At 45.0% G+C, this 19,696-nt stretch overlaps 1 protein-coding gene across 1 annotated transcript; it reads left to right on the top strand.

Moving 5' to 3' along the window:
• The first annotated feature begins 2,502 nt into the window (after nt 1–2,502).
• Nucleotides 2,503–17,869, top strand: PLD4 (phospholipase D family member 4). Its single transcript, XM_066624218.1, has 10 exons — nt 2,503–2,579; nt 5,350–5,553; nt 10,093–10,276; nt 11,941–12,061; nt 12,280–12,407; nt 13,717–13,917; nt 14,250–14,389; nt 15,805–15,970; nt 16,433–16,529; nt 17,576–17,869. The coding sequence occupies exons 1-10, from the start codon at nt 2,503–2,505 to the stop codon at nt 17,782–17,784; spliced, it is 1,527 nt and encodes a 508-aa protein (XP_066480315.1). The 3' UTR covers nt 17,785–17,869.
• The last annotated feature ends 1,827 nt before the right edge of the window (nt 17,870–19,696 follow it).

The raw sequence follows: 19,696 nt of genomic DNA, 5'->3' as shown, positions 1-19,696 counted from the left end.
CCTGCCATGACTTGCAACCTGTGATGAACTTTTCCTCCAGAAATTTGTCCAATCCCCTCTTAAAGGCATCTAGGCAAGATGCCATCACCACTTAACTGTGGCAAGGACTAATTACATGCTGGTTAAAGAAATATTTTCTTTTGTCTGTCCTTACTCTCCCAACACTCAACTTTCATGGATGTCCCCTGGTTCTGGTGTTATGCGAGAGAGAAAAGAGTGTCTTTCTATCCACTCTGTCCATCCCCTGCATAATTTGGTATGTCTCAATCATGTCCCCCCTCAGGCGCCTCTTTTCTAGACTGAAGAGGCCCAAATGTTGTAGCCTTTCCTCATTAGGAAGGTGCCCCAGCCCAGTCATCATTTTCGCTCTCTTTTGCACCTTTTCCATCTCCACTATGTCCTTTTTGAGATGTGGTGACCAGAACTGGACGTAATACTCCAGGTGTGGCTTTACCATTGATTCGTATAACGGCGTTAAAGTATTAGCTGTCTTATTCTCAATACTTTTTCTAATGATCCCAAGCATGGAATTAACCTTCTTCACCGCAGCCGCACGTTGTGGGTACACCAAGAGGAACAATGGCTTTTACCATTCAATTCTCTGGAAACCTATGGACTGTCTCCAGCCATAGTGTGTAACTAAGACAAGGCAACTGCTATGGGAGAGCAGGTTAGTTTCTGGCTGTTGTGACATTCAAATCTTAAAGGGGAAGTTCAGCCACTGGTATATGTGGGAGGATAAGCTAGAGAGTATTGTGGTGAGTTTGGGCAGGCAAGTGAAAACCAACCAACAGCTGCAGGTGTTACTGCCGCTCTGATGAACAAACTGCTCCACTCTGGATAGATCTGTAAGAAGCAGAGAGGCTTCAGCTCAAGCTTGCTTCCAAGAAGGTGAGTATTTTGAATTATTATGCTGCAAGTGGCTGTTGATGCTGAAGACATTATGCTCTCCTGAGATGGGCTGGGCTGCCAGTGAGACTATAGCTGAATGGCACAGTACCTGTGCTGCATGCAGGTGGTCCCATCTGCAGTCTCACCTACCCAGCTTTGAAGAGAGAGAAGGTGCTGGAAAGACCTGGTTTCAGCCTTTGGAGAGCTGCTGCTACTGGGGTGGACTATACTGGGCTAGACGAACCTCCTGGACCCAGATTCAGGGGGCAGGCAGCTGCCAGAACCTTCAGACCTGAAGGGCTTGGAATATTTTTGGGATTCTTAAAATTAAAAAAAGCTCCTAGAAAATTAGAGGAAGCAAATTTTTATTTGCTTATACGTGGCATGAATAAATACAGATTGACAAACCCATGTGGGCACATTTGTTTTCACTGACTTGGAGCCAAATCCTATCCAACTTTCCAGCTCTGGTGTAGCCATGCCAATGGGGTGTGTGCTGCATCCTGTAATGGGAGGGTAGTTATGGAGACCTCCAGAAGGTAAGGGAATGTTTGTTCCCTAGCCTCGGGGTTGCATTGTAGCTGCACCGGCCTTGGAAAGTTGGATAGGGTTGGGTCCACAGATAGCTCTTGCATACAGAGTATGTCAAAGTAATGGGCAGAGTTACAAATTCAAGGGCAAAAAAAAATAAGGTGTTTCAAAATTAAACTAATGGATGTTGAAGATGCTTCCCACCTGGGATGGAACCTATCCTCCACCATATCTGCTACTGTGCCATCCTTCAGAAGGTCTGCTTGCTTTTGGATCATCCACGAGGTCTTTGGCGTAATGTGGAAGATACGGGGGGGGGGAAAGTAAGCTGGAACACAACACACACACACATGAGAAAGGGACTCGTGGTAGGACTTGAGTCATTTCAAATCCGGATTCATTTTTAGAGTCACTGTCCCTGAGTTGCGAGTTGAGTTTGGGTAAGTTTCGCCCATGACTCGAGTTGACACAAGTCATTCAAAAACGTGTTTGAGCAATTTGAGTGGAGTTATCCTGAGTTGAATTCCCATCCCTGGAGTACATTATCATGATCTTTTGTTCTCAAACTGAACCTATGTAGCTGCTGTCATGAATTATCACATTGTTGTCACACATAATTGTGTCAGGGAAAACAACAGCAACGTATCTACCCATAATCTGTGTTTTTACCACAAATTAATTTTGGCTACCTTCAAGCAAAAAGCTGCAGAGAACCTATTTTAGAAAGGCCATTTATTTTTCCAGATCAGATGTTCATCTATGAGGCCTACAGAAGTGGTTTTCAAACTATAGTATATATACTATATGTGAGTTTCAGAAGCTCAAGGTGAGGGAAATTCCTCAATGAGAAGATCAGGAACTGTGGACAGACTTTATTTGCACCAGGGGAGCATTAGTGTGTTCTCTCAGTTCATGCAGAACAACGGTGATGTCCAATAGCTACATGACCTATGCTCCATGTGAATGGATGATATACCCATGAATACATACCTGTCAGCATCAATAGGATTGATATTTACTGAGAGATTATGAATAGTCCATTCTTTCACTTTGTGGCTGCATGTTTCTGTTTTATAGAACATGAAAAGGACTTTGTTAAAGACAAGGAGACAACATAGACCCTTCTATCTGCATCAAAATGAGCAAAAAGGCATTGCACTGGTAAGTAATGAAATAAACATTTGGGATTAGAAGAAGGAACTCAAGTTTGGTGCATACCTGCTCCTTATGATGATCAACCACAGCTATTTTCATCCGGTGTACTGTGGGCATATTGGTGTGCCATGAAAGGTCCACAGGTGTCCCGCATGAGTTTGGTGCAGAGCAGTTGAAAATGGCTGAAAAACTCTTCTGGGTTCTGTGGCTCTGTTTTTAGGACAATTGTCTGTTGTAACAAATTGTCTGTCCCTCCTTCACCGGCACCATTACTACAGACAGTTGTCTTAAAAAGAGAGCCACAGAACTTAGAGGAGACTCCAAGAAGCCAGAATTGACATCACAAGGAGTGAAGACCATAGAGGTCAGTGTGCAATGAAAAGAAAAATGTGAAAATCACTGATCTACCAGGTTGCTGTACGGAGGGACTAGAAGTTCTGTCCACATAGGATGCCATTGGGCCTTCCTAAACAAGGAGTTTGCCTAAATAGACTTCCTGTCTGGGTGTACGACCTTATAAGGGCAGCATTTGTCTCCTTGTGCCATTGTGACTATTGTTCATGGCTCAATCCTGTCACTATCCAACATGAAACTGTAGGTCAGTAGTAAAAGAACACCACTTGAAGTGCTACCGTGATTTTTATACAGGTTGCCCATGGCAGGTTCAGGAAAGAGTCTGAGCAACCCAGCTCAAGCCCTAATATTCCATCATCAATCAATCAATCAATCAATCAATCAATCAATCAATCAATTGCTTGCCCGCCCTCACAAACCTTGACCCCCCCCACACACACCTTGTTGCCCAACTGGCTGCTCCTTCAGAATGGGTGGACTTTAAACATGCTTGTCTTCATGTCATGAGAGAAACTTCATTATACTGTGGCTAGCTAGACCATGATGAAAGCATAAAGGGGAAGTCCCTCCCATCCACCTGCTACTTGATACGGACTGATGGTTTCCAAAGTTTCCCTTTTGTATAAATGAAACTATTTTTGCTTGAGTGATTGAAATAAGACATGGCTCAGTTTTCTGCCTTTCAAAATTGCCTATAAATATAAGGACCGATTTTTGCCAGACTGTTGCATGTGTACATTTGCGTGCAAAATCATTCTTAGGTTCAAACAATACATTATAAAAAAATGCACGTTTAGACTTCCCATGTTTGCATGCTTTTTTTCTCCCTTCAGGACTATAGGACGGAGAAGGGGATAACCCTAACCCCCTCCCAGCAGCTGCTATTTGTCAAGAGCAAAAAGCTGCATTGGTACCAAGAGCTTTTGTTCCTTGACAAAGGACAGTTGTAGGGGGCCCAATCCATGGGGGTCCTTCCTTTAAGGTGCAGTTTGAGGGGAACAGAACCAAAATTTTAAATCTGTTCCAGTAAACTACATAATACCAAAGAAGCAGAGAATCAACATTTTAATCAACATTTAAAGAAGCAGAGAATCAACATGTGCATGGGCTGGCTTGACATTACTGGAGGTCACTTTGAACTGGTGCAACATAGTGGTTAAGAGCAGAAGCTGTGAAATGGAAATTCTGCCTTAAATCTCTGCTGGAGCACAAATCTCAGTCTTGGACTTATTGGCAGTACTGTAGCTGAGGGGGGTCACAGGGCTCACAGGACCCTGGGTGACACTCTTCCGGGGGGGGCAGCAATGACACCCTGACCAGTGGCCACAGTTGCCTGGGTCCTGTCCTCCTTTCTTACCCCCTCAGAACATGACCGGAGCTGCGCTCCAGTCATGTCTGGAGGATGTTCTGAAGCCTTCTAAGACCTTTGGAAGGCCTTAGAACAGGGGTGCTCAATAGGTGGATCGCGATCTACCGGTAGATCGCGAGGCAAAATGAGTAGATCGCGGAGTGCCGACCCCCCCCCTTCAGGTGCCTCTGGGAGGAAACACTGGGAGTAAGGCCCATTGTACTCAATGGGGCTTACTCCCAGGTAAGTGTGGCTAGGATTGCAACCTCACAGCCTAATCCTAGGCATGTCTACTCAGGAGTAAGTCCTGTTATACTCAGTGGGGCTCAAGGTACACCAACATACATTGTACACATAAATGTGATATGTTATGATGGCGCGAACATTGTAAAAAAAACTCTGGTAGATCTCCGGGCCTAGCTGGGTTTCAAAGTAGCTCTCGAGCCAAAAAAGTGTGAGCACCCCTGCCTTAGAATGTCACTTCTGGTTTTTCTGCAAAAGCCTTTGGTTTTGAAGGCCTTCTGAGGCCCAGGGAGGCCGTGTGCAGTCACATTTGCAGGGGACGTGGGGGCAGCCCAGGCCAGAGGGTGGCTCTGGAAGGTATGCCCCTGGGAGGCACACCTTCCAACTACGCTGCTGCCTGTTGGACTGCCATAGGCTGACCCTGACCTTGAGTCCCCATGTGATGGAAAGTGCCTTTAGCTCTTCAGAAGTAAGGGGTCAGGATGTGCACGTATCCTGGACAGGCATCATGTGGGGCCAGTTGGCTGATGGGAGTATTGTCCAAACAGCCCCATTGCTATGTTGCTGAGATGGATTTCATTTTGCTGGTTTTTAAAAAATATTTGTAAGCCACTTGAGTGGTTTTTAAACCTAAAGGGTGGGAAAGAAATACTATGATAAATACTGGCCTACCATACAGGATTGTTGTAAAATTACTGGGGTAATGTTTCAGAAGCATTTACCAGAAGTGTTCTCAGCTTTCTCCTTTTCCAGGAGCCCATAGTTTTCACTGTCAATTTAGATAAAAGCCATCAGGACGAAATACTGCATTTAATGTAAAAAAAAATTTTGTTCCAGGTTTTTGGGCTGGTTTCAGTCACTTGGCTTCTGGTTGTGATAATAATCCACCTCATGAACCCCTCCACCGTCATCTTTCCAGATGACCAAGGCATGGTTCTCAGCTGCTGCCCACAAGAGAATGATAACCCCAAAACTGTGAGAGACAGAATGATCAAGATGGACAGCAACCTTAGATGTCATGAGTCTTGCACGTAAGTCCTGTAAATAATTTGAGGCATGAGTGTATTGGCATATTATTATTTTTAAATGTGTTGTATGGTTGTTGTATAAATGTTGCATGTCTGTGGCTTGGAGTACATTGAAATTTCGTTGTACCTTGTACAATGACAAGAAAGTATTTATCTTATTTATCTTATACTGCAGAAGACTTTTGTATATTGAGGAGTTTGTGGTCTGCACAGGTTCTTCCTGATGGTCATTCTGTTCTTCCATGGCTTGGGTAAAGCTCTAAATAAAATTGCTGAGATGATTAGTTAGCTTTTTTTGTACCATTGAGTGGTCATTAGCTGATCATTACTGGGCTAGCAGATTAGTAGGGGATGAATTGTGAAATAATTTATATCACTTCAATAATAAACTGAGAATAAGGCTGATAAATGTTAGAATAGACCAGTGGTTCCCAACCTGGGGGTTGTGACCCCCCCAGGGCAACTGTACCGACTCTGCAGGTAATTAGTGGTTCCCTTACCTTCGTGTAAAAGTTGGAAATCACTGTTACAGACAATTTATTTGTAACTTATTTTCTGATCCTGTTTGCCTCCATGGAGACAATGAATTGGCTTGCAGCTGGAAAACTGACAGATGGATATATACCTCTTGACTCTGCTGGTGTGTGTATCTCTGCATTTTATGGGAGATGTGGTTAAGAACATAAGAACAGCCATGCTGGATCAGGCCATAGGCCCATCTAGTCCAGCTTCCTGTATCTCACAGTGGCCCACCAAATACCCCAAGGAGCACACAAGACAACAAGAGACCTGCATGCTGGTGCCCTCCCTTGCATTGGCATTCTGACATAGCCCATTTCTAAAATCAGGAGGTTGCACATACACATCATGGCTTGTAACCCATAATGGATTTTTCCTCCAGAAACTTGTCCATTCCCCTTTTAAAGGCATCCAGGCCAGGATGTCACCACAATCTGCGGCAAGGGGTTCCACAGACCGACCACACGCTGAGTAAAGAAATATTTTCTTTTGTCTGTCCTAACTCTCCCAACACTCAATTTTAGTGGATGTCCCCTGGTTCTGATGTTATGTGAGAGTGTAAAGAGCATCTCTCTATCCACTTTATCCTTCCCATGCATAATTTTGTATGTCTCAATCATGTCCCCCCTCAGGCATCTCTTTTCTAGGCTGAAGAGGCCCAAACACCGTAGTCTTTCCTCATAAGGAAGGTGCCCCAGCCCAGTAACCATCTTAAAAGTCGCTCTCTTTTGCACCTTTTCCATTTCCACTATGTCTTTTTTGAGGTGCGGCGACCAGAATTGGATGCAATACTTCAGGTATGGCCTTACCATCGATTTGTACAATGGCATTATAATACTAGCCGTTTTGTCCTCAATACCTTTTCTAATGATCTAAAGTAGTGGTTGTAAAGTAGTGGTTGTAAAGTAGTGCTTGTACTTATTAACAAAATACACTCATTAATTGCCTGATTTAGGACACAGCTGCAAGATGAATTATGAATTGGTTCCATGCAGTAAAAGCAGCATGCTTCTAAAAATAATGCTTTACTAAACTGGAAGAACTGTTTCTAACTCAAATTACACATTTTAGAAAGATGGAGCTTGTGATCATTTTCGCTACCATCTGGTGACACTTAAATGCCAATGACCAATGGCATGTAACCTAGTTGAGCCAAGGATCATAGCCATGTAATCCAATCTTTGCATATTTACTCACAAGTAAGTTCATTGGGTTCAGTAGGATTTACCCCCTATAAAGGCCAACCGATACATGATACTATGTGTGTCACTGGTTCTGATGTCTTTAGTCTTCTTTGGTAAATAGAAAATGGATTTGCTGTGGGGTAGGAGGTGCTTTAACCCAATCCCCCCAGATGGTCCCAATTTTGCTGGGGTTTGAGCTATCTGCTATTTACCAAGAAAAATTAGAGCATATTCAGATCTGATTAAAATCATATGCAGTTTGGCCCTAAATATGTGTGGGAATGCAGAATTAGCTCCTAATCTCAAGGAGATAAACCTGCAATGACCTCCTAAATCCACATTTTCTAAATGTTAATAGTCCTGACCCCAAGGGTCTCAGAGTCTATAAATAAATAAATGATTATTTTGTTATTGAGAACAAAACAGCTAATATTATAATACCGTTGTACAAATTGATGGTAAAGCCACACCTGGAGTATTGTGTCCAGTTCTGGTCGCCACATCTCAAAAAGGACATAGTGGAAATGGGAAAGGTGCAAAAGAGAGTGACTAAGATGATTACTGGGCTGGGGCACCTTCCTTATGAGTAAAGGCTACGGCGTTTGGGCCTCTTCAGTCTAGAAAGGAGACGCCTGAGGGGGGATATGATTGAGACATACAAAATTATGCATGGGAAGGATAAAGTGGATAGAGACATGCTCTTTACACTCTCACATAACACCAGAACCAGGGGACATCCACTAAAATTGAGTGTTGGGAGAGTTAGGACAGATACAAGAAAATATTTCTTTACTCAGCGTGTGGTTGGTCTGTGCAACTCCTTGCCACAGGATGTGGTGATGGCGTCTGGCCTGGACGCCTTTAAAAGAGGATTGGACAAGTTTCTGGAGGAAAAATCCATTACGGGTTACAAGCCATGATGTGTATGTGCAACCTCCTGATTTTAGAAATGGGCTATGTCAGAATGCCAATGGAGGGCACCAGGTTGCAGGTCTTGTTACGTGAAAATCTCCTTTTCCCTTCCAAGTTGTGATTTTGTATGTATTATGGAAAAACTCATGCAGGTCAAACCTCAAAAACCTCAGGATACACCCTTCCCCCCCCCCCCCAGTAGAAGTCACAAGTTTGCAAAGCTCAAGGTGATTACATCGCCTCCTCCAGTCAAGGAATGTCTCCTGATTATGCAAAACAAGCGTGCACCTCTAGAGGAAACTCCTTATGCAAACTGCCTCCCTTCCCCAGTCATGGCTTATACCCAGTCTTCATGTTCTTGCATGCTGCACGTGTCCTACTGTGTATACTGAGCATGTGCACAGCTCTGGGATACTTCCGGTCATTCTACGTCAGCTTCCAGGTCAGACACAACCCTTTTAAGAGAGAACTCAGAGCACATGCTCTCTCTCTCTCTCTCTCTCTCTCTGACTGCCCTCCTGAGGGAGTGGTCCTACACGGAACTCTCCCCTTCCCTACTGCTCCCTGGGACAGGTAAATATATCTTGAGTCTATAACTCTTTCCCTTCTTCCTTGTCTATTCCTCCCTTCTTCCCCATCTTTAGTCAGCAAACTGGATTTAGCAGATTAAGGAACCCCTAAAATCCTTCCCTACAACCTATCTGTTTCTGAACTCCTTTTTGGATGCACCAAACACATAGCACATGCAACCACCATAAAAACTAGGTACATTTTTCAAGTACTAGCACCAAGAAATGTGTATTATGTTTACCTTTGTGTGTTTTGCAATAAAAATATAAACCTTTGATTGAAAGTTACCTTTCTCCCAGTCTGCTCTTTAAGCTAGACAAGGGATCTCTTTGCTTTACGCTGTCTTGTTATCCAGCCTGAGATCCTAAAAGTTTCCAAAAAGGCTAATATACTAATTCCCCTAAACAAAACAGCCCTTTTTGGTAACAGTCTCTTGTTATCTGGTGTGCTCCCTTGGGCATTTGGCGGGCCACTGTGAGATACAGTAAGCTGGACTAGATGGGCCTATGGCCTGATCCAGTGGGGCTGTTCTTATGTTCCTATTAATCAATGGTTTAGAGCAGCAGTTCCCAAACATACCATGGTCATGGCACCCTTCTTTCACTGCGACTTCTTCTTGGCAATCCCAGGCATCACCATCTTGTATCACACAAAATCATACGTGGTCCAAAATGGCTCCTGGGAGAGCCAGGAAGAAGAGGCTGCCGCTGGCAAACTGTGGTGCCCTTGTGAGTTCACCACAGTGCCCAAGGGCACTGTGATACACAGTTTGAGAATCACTGGTTTAGGGGAATAAAGGAGGCCGGATGAACTCAAACTAACATAGTAAATAGCAATGCGTATGTGTGTGTTTTTTAAAAGAGCTCAAGTGCTGTGGTGATTGTGTTTGTAGTCTAGAGCTCTGTTGAGCAGTTAGGTAGATAGTACCTAACAGCTCACAAGTATTGGGACTGCTGCTGCTCCTCCTCTTCCAGTAGCAGCAACATCAGCTGTCAATAGCAAGAGGTGCTTCAGGGTGGGCTGAGCAGAGTGAGAAGCAAGTCTTAGGTGTGATGGAGTCCCTGAGGTCCAGGACTTGGCACCAGTGAGCCTTGCAGGAACCGGACATCTCATATGGATACAGGGAAATACATATGTGCAACTTCAAGCATGGCCTACAATTTTGCCTTATTCTGCTTCCCCCCTCCCCGCCCCATGGTAGTGCCGAGCAACCCAGGCTAAGCTCCCTTGGACCTCTGAGCCTGTGCAGTGTCCTACTTCATTCTGGGACCCAACTTAAGTCAGGGAGTGGTCCTTAATACCCTCTCTCTTTTCTAGTCAGAGTTTCCATCTTCATGATACATGGTTACTGTTGCAGGTTCCAGCTTGTGGAAAGCCTTCCTCACGACATGCCGTATGGACCAAACAGCATTGCAGTGAAATCCTTATATCAGGCATGGATGGAGTTGTTGAATATGGCCCAGGAAAGTGTCCACGTGGCTTCTTACTACTGGACTCTCACCGGGAAAGATATTGGTGTAAATGATACGTCATCTAAACAGGTGAGACAAGAGGGTGTTTTGCCTTGTTTTGATTACCAGTAGCCGGTGGTGGCGGTGAAAGTGGTGGGCTCCAATCTAAGAAAATCGGTGTCAGCAAATGATATAATTAGTTTATGGAACTCCTTGCCACAGGATGTGGGGATGGCATCTGGCCTGGGTGCCTTTAAAGGGGATTGGACAAATTTCTGGAGGAAAAGTCCATCACAGGTTACAAACCGGGATAGGTATGTGCAACCTCCTGGTTTTAGAAGAATGCCTCAGAATGCCAGTTGGACCAGGATGCAGGTCTCCTGGTGTGTGCTCCCTGAGGCATCTGGTGGGCCACTGTGAGATCCAGGAAGCTAGACTAGATGGGCCTTTGGCCTGATCCAGGGAGCACTTCTTATGTTCTTATGATATCATTGACTTCTCTGAGTTCCACCAGACCAGTGCTGCGGTGTCAGCTGTAACTTCTTCAACCCTCTATTAAAAAACAAGCCTGTACCTCATCACCTCACCCTTCCTCAAAGGAGTAGCACATGTTATTTCACATAGCCCACCCTGGGAGATAAATTAGGCTGAGAGAGTGACTGGTACAATCATACCCAGTGAGCTTCATGCTCAGTGGGATTTGTGAGTCTGGCTGTCTCTGCATCTATTCTGAAAAGCCGATACTACACCAACTTGTTCTCACTGTATTGCTGTGCAAGCATCATGATCCTGATGGTGTGTATCTTTGGCTCTACATTGGATTTTAATTTAAAATGATCAGAAAGAGATAAACTAGCCAAGCAGGCCATGTCAGGAGAAACTCTGGGTGGGATTCTAACTGCCACACACAGAAGGAAGTTCTTACAAGGAAGTTCCCACGAGGAATCATCTTTCCCCAAAACCCATTAAGCCCTTGAAAAACCAATCCTGTGCATGGGGTGGGAGGGAATCCTCAGGAATGGAATTGGGTGCTGGGAGCTGCAAGGCGAAGGGGAGCTTCCAACTGGGTGGAAGCATTGTAACAAATTGGGAGTACCGGTTTTTTAATTTAAAGGAAGAACTTTCTCTTCCAGTGCCTGTTCTCTTCAGCCCTTTACAGGATGTGGAAACAGAATGAGAGCAAATAGTGCTTCTCTCATATCAGAGGGTATAATGATTATCATTAAGAATACTTATGCAAGTGGGATCTTGGTTCATGGATACCGAGATTACCAAGGTCCACTTTTAAAGCTCCTTTAAAAAAAAGCATGCCAAAACCATGTTCCCTACCTTTGTGCAGTCAAACCACTCTGTTTCCTAGCCTCTGGAGCTTTTTTAGCAGTGGAAGACTCACATCCAGGATGCATGGAGGTTCCTTTCTCCACCCAGCATTGCCCCAGAATACATCGAGGCTGGGAAACCGTGCAAGTTGACTGTGTGAAGGTAGACACACTTTTTTGTTTTTAAAGAGCTTTACAGGTGGACACCAGTATCCACGGCGAGTAAAATTCGTGGATGTCGGAGCTGCAGATACTGCGGGTCTACTGTACACTGCTTTTCAACAAGAGTTGTTCACAAGGTTGTTTACATAATAAAATAAATCAATAGATGGTTCCAGCTACCATGTTTGAAGATGGGACATGGGTGGAGGAACATGTGCAGAGTTTGTTGTCTTAGTCCTCGTGCAATCAAAATAAATCATTGGCTTCCTCAAGGGTGAAGATATTTTAAAGAAGTTTGAAAGCCTTCTCCAGGAAAACATCTCAGTGTTTATCTCAACAAGCATGCCAGCTCCAGTTAACAATTCAACTGACCTTGAGATCCTGGAGGGGAAAGGTAATCATTTGTTTATTCATTGGTACCTGAAAGAGTATTGCTGATTCTGGGAGAATCCCAGAGAATCTTTGTGGGTTGGCAGCCTTAGTAAGAAGTACTGCAGGCGGCCACACAAAACAAGGCCTTTCAACGCATGGAGAAACATCCAGGAGGGTGAAAATATGTTAGATCTTGAGTGCACAGCAAAGCAGTTGTCTGACTTCTGTTCTTGTCCACAGGGGCTCATATAAGAAGGATAAATTTTGGACAACTGACCCACGGTGTCCTGCATACCAAATTCTGGATTGTAGACCGGAAACATGTCTTTCTTGGCAGTGCAAATGTGGACTGGAGGGCTTTAACACAGGTGTGAGATCCGAAGATATAAAGCTGAGCGATTAAGACTCAACTAAAATGACATAATGTTCTCCAGTCTGTCTTATTTTGTCTTGAAGAGTCCTAAGAGAAACACCGTAAAGACTGCTGATGGTGTTGGGTGGATGTGCAAATATTTAAACAAAGAATCCATGGCTTAAGAAGCAAATAAGTTGGAACCCAAACTATTCAAGCTCTTGTTCTATGTCTGTGATTTTCAAGCTTTCTTTCTAGAGGGAATTCTTTCCACCTTGACTTGCCTGCTGAGAAAACACTTCACATCTGCAGAGGACTCTGGGAAATGCATGCTTTGGTCTCCCCAATGTAAAGAGATGATGTAAAGCTTCTCTTTCGTGGTTTAGAACAGGGGTGTTCAAACTTTTTGGCAGGAGGGCCATATCATCTCTCTGACACTGTGTCGGGCTGGGAAAAAAAAGATTAATTTACATTTCAAATTTGAATAAATTTACATAAATAAATACATTAGAGATGGAACTTATATGAATGAATGAAGGTCTTACAATAGCTCATGGCCTATAAAAGGCCTTGCACAAAGCAAAACCAGCCTTTCCTTTGCTGCCACTGCTGCATCACAGATGTGAAACAGCAAGCAGTGGAGGGAGCCCTCGTCCCACAGCTCCCATGAGAGTTCAAACAGTTGTCCGTCACGCTGAGAGTAGTTGCATCAGGCCAGCGCAGGCTCCAGCAAGTCTCTGGAGGGCCAGAGGCTCATTAGAGACTGGAAGTTCCCTGAGGGCCAGATTGAGAGTCTTTGAGGTCTGCAAGTGGCCCCAGGGCTGGGGTTTGGGCACCCCTGGTTTAGAACAAACTACAGTTTGTTGTTGGATCCAAACTCAGCAAACTGTGGTTTGTTCAAACCATAGCTTGTTAACAAGCCAGAATGTCACACCATGGTCAGTGTTACTTCTGAACTGGATCATTGAGGGTGCAATCCTAAACAGCTTTCCAGCACCGAGGTAAGGGCAATGCAACTCCAACGTAAGGGAACAAACATTGCCTTACCTTAAGGAGGCCTCCTTGACTGCCCCCCCCCCAACTGGAGGATGCAGCACATGCCCCACTGGCACAGCTATAGTTAGGATCGCACCCTGAGTTGCTCAGCTCCATAGAACTTGTAAAGGAGCATTTTCTTTTTACATGTTTCTATATATGCTTTCATTCAAACCTGATAGCCATATAGGCCAGGGAGGGACACATCTGTAAATAGAATAAGATGAAGAATACCTCTTGGGTGTAAATGACAACAGGTATATTGATCTCTAGCTTCTTCTTATCTGCAGGTGAAAGAAGTTGGGGTTGTGATCCACAATTGCAGCTGTTTAGCTGATGATCTCTGGAAAACCTTCAAAACATACTGGGATGTCGGGAAACCGAATGCCACCATCCCATCTCCATGGCCAGGCAATTATTCTACTGCCATTAACAGGCAAAATCCTTTGGAAGTGCAGTTCAATGGAACCTCCACCAAAGCCTATTTTTCTGTAAGTAGATGAGCAGCGCCAGATATTACTCTCAATGAGTTCAGTAGGGCTCTGGGCCAAACTATGTGGTGCAGCTGATGCACCCCGCATGGTTTTTTTCCCTTCACTCGAAATAGCGACTGTGGTAGGGAGGGGGACTGGTCACGATTGGAGCCACAGTATGCAGGGAGAAGTTTAACACTTTGTGCTGTGCTACAGTCTTGATGAAAATTACTCTCATCCAGAAGGTGCTATTTGGCTCAAGCGTTGGTCCTAACGCTAGGTATATTTGCTAGGCACACATCTTACTGAATAAACAGGGGGGTAAATAGATGCTTTCTCCTCTGCCCTAGGCATCTCCTTCTTCGTTTTGTCCAGGGGGGCGCACCTATGACCTTCTAGCTATCCTTGATGTTATCTGTGATGCAGAAGAATTTGTTTATGTCTCCGTTATGGAGTACTTTCCTACCAGCCGCTTCAGACGTCCACCGAGGTATCAGGTTAAAATTGAACATTTGCACCCTGTTGTATTTTTAGCACAATATCTGCTGATTTTGTTGGCTATTTCTCTCCACCCCCTATTGCCAAACCTGAATTATGTGCTTCTGGTTCTCATTGAGGTGGTAAACCTGAATCTGGACTACACACAGCATGTAGGGGGAGGCACTGTGGTGGGATGTTTCTCTGTATACAGAAAAAGGTCTCTTCTACATAAAACAAAAACGAAACTGGTATATCAGGGAAATGTCTCATTTAATGCTCTAGAGGACATTGTGTTGACATGGAAAGGGAAGTGTCTGGAGCTAGCCCTCCTCTATTGTTCTTGCTTGATCACTGTTTTAAGTGATTATGTGAGAAAGTACATGGAAATGCTACACTTATCTTCTTTCTGTTGAAGCTGCTGACTTCTGCCCCCAATTCCTTTCCGTTCTTATCCCTGTCCGTTTACATAGCAATTGTGTTTGCTGCGGGTACACTGGTGTTACACTTGGGTTGCCTCCACGTTAAAGGGGCCCACATCCTCCATGAGTGAACCCCCTGAAGCTTTGTGTGCGCGTGTGTGGGGGTTGTCTGGGTAGCAATGATGCCAGCAGCTTGCTTTTGCTCCTCTCAGTGGCCATCAGATTGCAGGTGCCATTTGTCCCCATAATGCTCCTTACGTAAACATCATTTTGCAGAATTGGGGGGGGGGGGAAATGGCATCCCCACATATCCATGTTGTACTCCTGGTTGGTTTTAAGGGCAACCCTGAATTTGAGAGTTGCCTGTTAACCTGGGAAGGAAGTTCAGAGAGACCCCAATATGGCCTTTGAAGTAATATTAATAATACCATCCAGCAAAACAGTACTCTCTGAACATTTATGAAACAGCCTTTGGTCCATCTAGTCCAGTATTGTCTGCTCTGATGAACAACAGCTTTTCAATGACAGGCAGAACTTTTCCTTCAAAGCTACAACTTGAGATTCTTTTTAACTAAGAAGTCTGGGGATTGAACCTAGGGACGTGGCATGTTCTCTACTAGTGAGCTATGGCTCCTCCTAAATTACCTCCTCCTAATGAGGGCCATTCACCCTCTCGGATTTATGGTAGTGTAGCTACAGGGTGGGCGGTCCAGTGAGTACTGCAAGTGCCGCAATATGCCATGTAAGCAGCCCCTTCCACTCACCATTGGAGCCATTCTGGACAGCAATGACATCTGCGTTGCTGTTGCTGTCCAGAATGGCTCTGATGGCGAGTGGGAGGGGCTGGTTACACAGTGCATTGCGGTGCTGCAATACTTACTGCGCCGCCCATCCTATAGCTCCGCTATTGCTGATTCAGGTGGCGTGGGAAGGCAGGGAGGAGTGGTGATTGTGCGTGCAAAGTTCGCATGGTTCAATGTTTCTTGCAAAAATCTTTCTTTGGCAGATACTGGCCACCCATCGACAATGCTCTGAGAAGCGCGCTGTTGAGTCGTAAGATACGCGTACGGCTTTTGGCCAGCTGCTGGATCCATACTGATCCTTCCATGTTTCGCTACCTGGAGTCACTGAGTGTCCTCAATGACCCACGGGCCAACATCACAATAGAAGTGGTAAAACGAACTTGTGCTTGTGGATTGTAGGCTTCTTTAAGTGTCCCCCTGCTTATCTGCTAGAGATACAAGATAAAGGAATGGTGCATTTAACCCTTTCCTACTTGTGTCATGATTCCAACAAAAACACCTCCCTTCTAAGCTGCTCTAAGCCCCAGAGAGAAGCTTCCATGCAAGCAAAAGCCCTGCAAAGCCCTTTACACACTTAAAAGACATGATTTAAATGCTAAGGTAGTAGTAGTAGGAGGAGGAGGAAGAGGAAGAGGAGAAGGTTTGGGAGGAGGAGGGAGATTTATGTGTAACAGAAAAGACCAAGCCATTTTAAAATGTTGTGTAGCATACCTTTGCCAAAAACAATTGTATTCTAAATTATCTGGTAATGTAGTCAGCATGTTATCCATGAAATCATCTGTGTTTAATTTCTGCTCACTCTAGCCATGTTTTATATTTACTTCCTGCCAGAGACTCTTCATTGTTCCAATTGGAAATCACACAAACATCCCATTTGCAAGAGTGAGTCACAGTAAATATGTGGTGACTGACAAGGCAGCCTACATTGGTAAGCACTCTGGCTGAGAAAGAATGAGGCCTGTGCTAAAGAGTTTCTGCATGCTGGTTTTCATTTCTTACTGCTGCCCCGTAACTGATTTCTGTCTCTCGAGGGTCCCCAATAAGTGTGTCCTCTGGTCATTCTCTGGCACCAATAGATGGGAAAAGGAGAGAGAGAAGGTTTCCACAGAGATCCTTACACTGCCAAAGACACTAGCCAAGCTTCAGATGGTTTAAAGAGAAGGCCAAGCTACTAATTTAACATAATATATAGGCCATCACACACATATATGTCTTGTCCTCCCCCCCCACTGGACTCTACAGTGGTGCTTCAAGTAGGCTTGCTTAGAAAGCTCACTTCAGTTAAGGGCCTGATCCTACGCCAGGGTTGTGACGGTGGCTGGCATGCTATCCTAGCAACCACTTTCGTGCCATGCCATAAGATATGTCACCGCTGGCAGTAAAGTCGCAGTGCCAGCACAGATGCCAACATCAGTTGGTGCTGGGCCTCAGCACCCGAAGACATGCTGTGAGAGCTCTGACTGGTATTGCGCCAGCTGCTGTTCCCCGGTGTGGCTTTACAGGGTGGAGGACAGGCAGAGATGGGTGGAACTGGGCAGAAGGAGGGCGAACCGAAGGGAGGATTGGACCCAGGTGGGAGACAGGGATGGAGGTAGAGTCTGGTCCTCTCCCAAGGCTGAAAGGCCAGCATGGGCCTCTTTGGTTCTGCGCCCACTAAATGCCAGGCAGAGCTCTGAGAAGACACATTGCTGACTGCAAAGCTCAACACTGGGTAAGAGAAAAACCATTCCCTTACCCTGAGGAAACTCCAGTGGCTGCCCTGGCCCCGTAGGACACAATGGCGGCCATTTCATGCCGTCGTACCACTGGGTGCCACCCAGGACTGGGGAATAGGATTGGGCTGTAAGTGAAGTTAGAACTCTTACAAATCACCGTTTAGTATAATGGGTAATTTTTGTCTTTGACCTTTTTTGTGACTTGTTAAATTAAAACAACATGTCTGCGTTCACACTCTGCATTTTCTATTGTCTGTAGGGACTTCTAACTGGTCCGAAGAATACTTCAGCACCACTGCAGGTGTGGGGTTGATCGCCAAGCAATCTTCTTCAGATCCTCAAAAGAGGAAACTAATGATGCAAGAACAACTGAAGTCTCTTTTTGAACGAGACTGGAATTCCAAATATTCAGTCAATATGGAGGATTTGCCTAAGCAGAAGGACTGCTCCTGGGAAGACAGATTTTAAAGTTGCAGGAGAAGCTAAATTAGTTTTTGTTGCTGACATAAATCCAATTATCGGTTTTTTGCACAAGGCATGTAACATTGCATTGTTAGATGGTTATATCTAACATTGGATATAGGGGAAAATGACTGGAAGACCCGTTATGAACTGGCTGCCATAGACCTTTCATCTTTGGCTATTCACATAATAATGTGTCAATCCATGATGTGTGTTCCACACTGTCCTTGGTGTTTTTAGGGTCAACTTCAGACAAGCGTTGGAATAAGAAATAAACTAAAAAAGGAAGTGTTGTATAAGCAAAATTCTTATTTTTATGCATTGAAACCGTGGAAAGTTGCATGCTTGTAAATTTCAGTCAAGAGGTCAAGACATGGGCTGAATGTGTTGCACTTGCAAAAAACCACAAGGTGGCAATGTTGGAGAAAATTACAGCTTGATTAATGGTTTACTTGGCAGAGGTGTGCAAACTTGACTGCACTGATCTCACAATGCACATTGATTTCACTAGGACCGCTATGGAATGGTTCGCAGACCTCTGTTCTGCTTCCAAAAGGCAGCTAGCAAATCCAAAACGTTTATGCGTTGTTGCAGTTCAATTTAATGGGTGTGTTCTTTGGCTTTCTGTATTCCAGTTAAAGATGGCTAGTGAGTGGTAACATTTAATTCTTACATTAGTTCCATAAGGAAAATCACAGTTGTTTTTTAGGTGAGGGAATAGGAAACCTGATCCTAAAAATGGCAGTGCCCAGAACTCCAAGGGCAACTCCAGGATCTTGTGGACCCCCGCGGCTACTGCTGGTGTCTCCTCAGGGGAAGGAAGTGTTCGCTCCTTTCCCCCTGAGACTCCTTGGCTCTGGGCCCATGTTAATTTGTAATTAATCTGTGGAACTCCTTGCCACAGGATGTGGTGATGGCATTTGGCCCAGATGCCTTTAAAAAGGAATTGGACAGATTTATGGAGGAAACATCCATCACAGGTTACAAGCCATTGATGCCGTGAGCCAAGAGCTCTCACTAAACTCTGGCCAAAGTAACACCATTTTTAACATCAGTTCTGACTCTGGCCTTAAAGATGCTTGTTAGCAAGAAGCTGCAAGCCACCCCTCACCCATCTAGGACAAGTGTCTTGTCCTAGAGACGGCAGGGTCTCAAGAGTTAGTCTGCAACAGCAACACCTCAGAGCAAGGGCAACCTACGTCAAAGTGCCTGTGGTCTCTTTATCTCTCCAGTACAGTCCAGCTCACTGTGGCAAACAGTGGAGGGGTAGGCCAGTAGGCAGGGGACTGGGCAGTGAAAGTGGAAAGCTACTGGACCCGTGTCCCCTTAGCTTTGCTAGCCACGCTTATGAGTTGAAATGAGTATAAAAAGCTAGCTGCGTCTAGCTACACTTGTGCATGATCTGAGGGAACTGGCTTCCGTGCTGCTTTGCTTTGGTACCAGCAATAAACAAGCTGGCCTTCCCTTAGAGCAGGGGTGCCCAAACCCCGGCCCTGGGGCCACTTGCGGCCCTCAAGGCCTCTCAATGTGGCCCTCAGGGAGCCCCTAGTCTCCAATGAGTCTCTGGCCCTCCAGAGATTTGTTGGAGCCCACACTGGCCCGACGCAACAGCTCTCAGCGTGAGGGCGACTGTTTGACCACTCGTGTGAGCTGTGGGATGAGGGCTCCCTCCACTGCTTATTGTTTCACTGCTGTGATGCAGTAGCAGCAGCAAAGGAAAGGCCAGCCTTGCTTTGTGCAAGGCCTTTTATAGGCCTTGAGCTATTGCAAGACCTTCATTCATTCATATAAGTACTTCTTTAACATATTCATTTATGTAAACATATGTAAATTTATTCAAATTTTAAATGTAAATTAATTCTTCCCCCCCGGCCCCCGACGCAGTGTCAGAGAGACGATGTGGCCCTCCTGCCATGAA

The sequence above is a fragment of the Tiliqua scincoides genome, chromosome 1 (genome assembly GCF_035046505.1).
Source record: "Tiliqua scincoides isolate rTilSci1 chromosome 1, rTilSci1.hap2, whole genome shotgun sequence".
NCBI lineage: Eukaryota > Metazoa > Chordata > Lepidosauria > Squamata > Scincidae > Tiliqua > Tiliqua scincoides.
This window is presented reverse-complemented; position numbering and strand designations above follow the sequence as displayed.